Genomic DNA, 4,778 nt, shown 5'->3' with positions numbered 1-4,778 from the left:
TCAGCCTCCAAGTGTTGGGGTTACAGGCTCAGAGGAAGTGCGGCTAACAGGCGACCCTCGCTCCGGGAACCCCATGGGGTTTGCCTTAAGAGTCCAACCTACACGGAAGGTGAAGGTGGTCATGGTGAGGATCCCAGATCGTGGACTACAGCTCCCAGCATGCCGCACCAACCGCCGAATCAAGTCTCGCGCGACGTGCTGCGGTATCGGGCTGGGCTGGGCTTTGGCTGCCGGCCGGCGGCAGTGCTTAGTCGGGAGAGTGAGTCGCGCACTCACGATGGCTCGGCTTTGCTCAGCTCCTCAGCCTCTTGGGCCATCTGGAGCCTCGGAGCCTCTTTAGTGCCGGAGTTCGGGCCGCAGGCGGCGGGCGAGCAGGTGACGGACCGCGACCTGGCGCTGCTGGAGGGGGGTTGAGCCCCGGGGCGCCGCGGCCTGGGGGCCGGGTGGGGGCCTCGAGCCCCTCTGAGATCTCCAGTGAGGCTCCGTGCACCCGCGCTCCGGGCATCCGCGGGCTTGGCCTCGAGGGGTGGGACCGTGGAAGGATCCGGCTGGGCTTTGTACATCCCGGAGGCTTTGTTTTGTACCTTCTGAAAAAAGACGTGGGCTTGGGGGTCGCTGTGGAAGAGGTGAAGGGCGTGTGTCTGGCTTGCCGATGCCCTTGGGGCTGCGGTGAGTGGCCCCAGTGAACTTGAAGAAAAATTCGGGTCAGTAATGCCTGCTGTGCAGTGCGGCGCAAGGGTTTTAAGGATAGTTTTGTTAAGAGGCGGTTACTGTTAGCCGGCGTTAGTAAGAGTGTATTGGTCTTCACTGCTGCATAGCCCTTTTCTGTCGAGGGGAGATGCTATGTAATACGGCTTGTGATGGGAATGAACGAATGTACAGGGCATCGTTTGGTGGGCTTGGGAGCGCTGTACCAACCCTGGCTGTTTATTATTATTAGAGCCTCTGGATGGAGTCTTCCTCGGAAGCTTTGCTAATTTGCAGCAGCTGGGCAATGCTCCTCATTACCATCTGTCTGTCCGCATAGTTCAGCGTCATTTCATTGTGGTAAGGCGTCTTCACTGTGTCTTGTCTTTACTTTCTCCGTTGTTAAGATGAGCCAGGGGGTGAACCGTTGAACTTTATCCTTTGGGGTGTGTTTGTCACACATTGGTTCTAGTGTATGTAAGTTTCAGCCTTATTAACAAGCCATAAATCGCTGAGAAGAGCAGCCCTGGAGTGATCATCCGCTGTTCAGCTTAAGAAAATGCCCTTTGTTATTTTTAATAGGTGGCAGGGACTCCGCTCGGAATTCTGTATAGAAAAAGCTCCTGGATCCCAGTCTTTCAATGGCTTCGAGACAACCAGAAGTGCCTGGTAAACAGAGTTCTTATTTGGTTAAGTCTGTTTTGCCTTTATTGACCTAAACTTATTTTCTCCAAATCATATGTTAACAGTTCTCCTATTTGCCACTAGAGAAGTAGTCAGATTGCCATCATTTTAATATTATCTCATTATCCTCCCAGCCACGCTCAGATCTTTACTTAGAGCCACTGCCCTTAAGTGTGTGACAATACATTATACCAAAGGAGAATGAACAGTATGTTTGTAGGGTGTGTCAGCATGAATAAATTACCCTGTTTTGAGGGTGGTTAGTGTAGGACGGAGGTCTGGGCAAAAGATAGAATCACTGTTAAATCTAACTCAGTTGTAAAAATGTTTGTGTCAACACTTAGTGTGTTCTCTTGGTTTGTGTTCTGCAGTACTGAAATCTCTTTGGACTGTTACCAGAAAGGAAGGCGATTTGTTTTTATTTTTTTTTGTTTTTCGAGACTGGGTTTCTCTGTCGCTTTGGAGCCTGTCCTGGAACTAGCTCTGTAGACCAGGCTGGTCTCGAACTCACAGAGATCCGCCTGCCTCTGCCTCTGCCTCTGGAGTGCTGGGATTAAAGGCGTGCACCACCATCACCCGGTTTAAGGAAGGCGATTTGTAAATCAGGCTGAATCACTGAGTCTCTCATTCTCAGAAGTGTAGACTGTGTTGCCTGCCCATCTAATGTGAAGATTAAACAGTTTTTTTCTTTATTTGTTTTTTGGAGACTGGGTCTCTCTCTGTGGTTTGTAGTTCTGGCTGTTTTGGAACTCTACTTGCTTGTTTGTTTTTCGAGACAGGATTTCTCTGTAGCTTTGTGGCCTGTCCTGGAACTAGCTCTTGTAGACCAGACTGACCTTGAGCTGGCAGAGATCCTCCTGCCTCACCTCCCAAGTGCTGGGATTAAAGGCACGAGCCACCACCACACCCATTTAAATAAAACACATTTTGCAGATTGAGTTAAAAGTGGCTGCTAAATCTGCATTTACTGCTCAAAAAGTGTTTGTTTGTTTGTTTGTTTTGAGACAGTATCACTTTGTATACCTGACTATCCTGAAACCCCAGAGATACTCCTGCCTCTGCCTCCTGAGTGTAGGATTAAATGCATGTGTACCACGCCTGGTTCTTTGTAGGCACGTATTTCTTAGGAGAGGTTAGCTAACGTTATCGTCATGGTTTTTATGAAGCCACTGGGAGCAGTCTTGAACATGGTTCTGAAATTGCTCCCCAGTAGGTAGGTTAATGGAAGTGTCTCAATGTGTCTTAGAATCTCTTGTCTCAGCTAGGCACACGCCTTTAATCCCAGCACTTGGGAGGCAGAGACTGGAGAATCTCTGAGTTCGAGGCCAGCTCTGGTCTATAATAGAGCTAGTTCCAGGCCAGACTCCAAAGCTACTGAGAAACCAACCCTGTCTTGAAATACAAAAACAAAAATCTCTTGTTTCTACCATTATGTGTGTCTTCCATTCATACTGCATTGCCATAAACTCATTGTAACCGTGCAGAACTGTGGTGTCATACTCATTGGGTTAGTGCTTTGTAGCATGGACGTGTGGAGTGGTGGGCACAAGGTGGGAGCCCTGGCTTGACTGTGTACTGCACGCTAAGCTGTGTGATTGCTTGTGCTCTGTACCAGTTTCCTGGTCTCTGGGACATGGGAAGAGCATTGTTTAGTGATGATTGGATACAAGGGGGGGATGTTATGTTAGTGCCTGGTAATTTCTTTTTTTTTTTTTTTTTTTTTTTTTTTTTTTTTTTTTTTTTTTTTTTTTTTTTTTTTTTTTTTTTTTTTTTTTTTTTTTCGAGACAGGGTTTCTCTGTGGTTTTGGAGCCTGTCCTGGAACTATCTCTTGTAGATCAGGCTGGTCTCGAACTCACAGAGATCCACCTGCCTCTGCCTCCCGAGTGCTGGGATTAAAGGCGTGCGCTACCACCGCCCGGTCTAGTGCCTGGTAATTTCTATTTGTCTGTTTTAGTTGAGATACAATGCACATCCTGTAAATTCACCACTTACAGCGGGTAATGTCATGGCTGGTGTGTTCTTAAGGTTTGCATCTATCAAATTAACCTACTTACAGAGTATTTTCCTTCTCTCAGAAAGACTTTGTTCCCATTAGGAGTTACACCTCATTGCCCTCTCTCCCTGGCCCCTGGCAACCTCTTGGGTTTGTTAGTAGTTATTAATATTGGAAATAGTCACATGGTAGCTGCGGGTCTCCTTGCTGTCTAAGTGAACTTTCTGGGGTTTGGGACTTGCTGCCAGGTAGGCTGCTATCTTGAAGAATACGATTGTATAACAGGTAAGTATCACCTTGAAGGCAGGTTCTGGATCAGTAAACCAAAGTGAACCTTGCTCTCTGTTGCGGCACAGCTGAGAGTGCCCTTGAAGCATGGTGCTGGCGGCACAGCTCTACATTCCAGCAGGCCTGTGGACAGGGCTGGCAGGATCAGGCTGGTAGTGCTGATGAGAGCGGCGGTCAGTCATTTCTTTGGAAATGTTCAGTCATCAGAATACTAGAAACTGGAGGTGGTGCCAGGCTGTGAACTGCTGCTTGTAGTTCTCTTTGTGGGGAGACAACAGGCATGGGGTTTGTCATAGACTTGGTCAGACCTCAGCCAGCTATTTTCTCTATGAACTAAGGCAGATCAGTTCACGCTAGGGTTTAGTTTCCTCATCAGATGAGACAGAGACAGGTAGAGTGAGGGGGAAAAGAAGAGAAGATACCTCAGCCACTTTATGTCCCTCTTAGTCTTGTATGTCTGCGAGTTTAGTGTAGAAGTTTTGAAATGAGATAGATTTGAGTTTTGACTGGAAATCATGCTTTGAAATTGAGACTTTGCACAGGTAAATTTAAACTGAGTTTAAGGTTCTTTAGTCTTTAAAAGTGGATTAGGGGGAGCTGGAGAGATGGCTCAGTGGTTAAGAGCATTGCCTGCTCTTCCAAAGGTCCTGAGTTCAATTCCCAGTAACCACATGGTGGCTCACAACCATCTGTAAAGAGGTCTGGCGCCCTCTTCTGGCCTTCAGGCATACACACAGACAGAATATTGTATACATAATAAATAAATAAATAAAGTGGATTAGGTCCTGGTGTAGTGGTGCATGCCTGTAGTCCCAGCGCTTGGGAAGAACTGAGGCAGGAGGACTGACACAATTTGAGGCCAGCTGTGCAAGTTATATAGTGAGTACCAGCCAGCCAGGACTACGTAGCAAGACCCTATGAAAAAGGAGGAAAGAAAAGAGGATAGTGTTGAGTGGCTGTGTGGAGACTCCAGAGTGTAGTGGGTAAAGAAGGCAGTTAGCACTGCTGTTACCCTCCCTTGAATGGATTGATAGCTGCCACAGACAAGCTGTCCCTAAATAAATTTCATAGCTTCCTTGTCTACAGATTTTCTTTTTTTTTTTTTTTTTTTTTTTTGGTTTTTCG

At 47.2% G+C, this 4,778-nt stretch overlaps 1 protein-coding gene across 4 annotated transcripts in view; it reads left to right on the top strand.

Annotated features, from left to right (window-relative positions):
* The first annotated feature begins 226 nt into the window (after positions 1-226).
* The window catches only part of Kiaa1191 (KIAA1191 ortholog), an 18,201-nt gene continuing 13,649 nt past the window's right edge, over positions 227-4,778 (top strand). For 2 of the 4 annotated variants that reach the window (XM_050143822.1, XM_050143821.1), the window contains exons 1-3: positions 227-375; positions 941-1,047; positions 1,270-1,356. In XM_050143822.1, coding sequence (XP_049999779.1) covers positions 1,329-1,356 — 28 coding nt within the window. In that variant the 5' untranslated portion in view covers positions 227-375; positions 941-1,047; positions 1,270-1,328. The remainder of the gene's footprint in view (positions 376-940; positions 1,048-1,269; positions 1,357-4,778) is intronic. The other 2 variants (XM_050143823.1, XM_050143824.1) reach the window with 2 other exon arrangements.

The sequence above is a fragment of the Alexandromys fortis genome, unplaced genomic scaffold (assembly GCF_014885135.2).
Source record: "Alexandromys fortis isolate MF-2015 unplaced genomic scaffold, M_Fortis_MF-2015_v1.1 scaffold_1, whole genome shotgun sequence".
Classification (NCBI taxonomy): Eukaryota; Metazoa; Chordata; class Mammalia; order Rodentia; family Cricetidae; genus Alexandromys; species Alexandromys fortis.
Note: the sequence above shows the minus strand (reverse complement) of the source record. Positions and strands in the feature narration are given on the sequence as shown.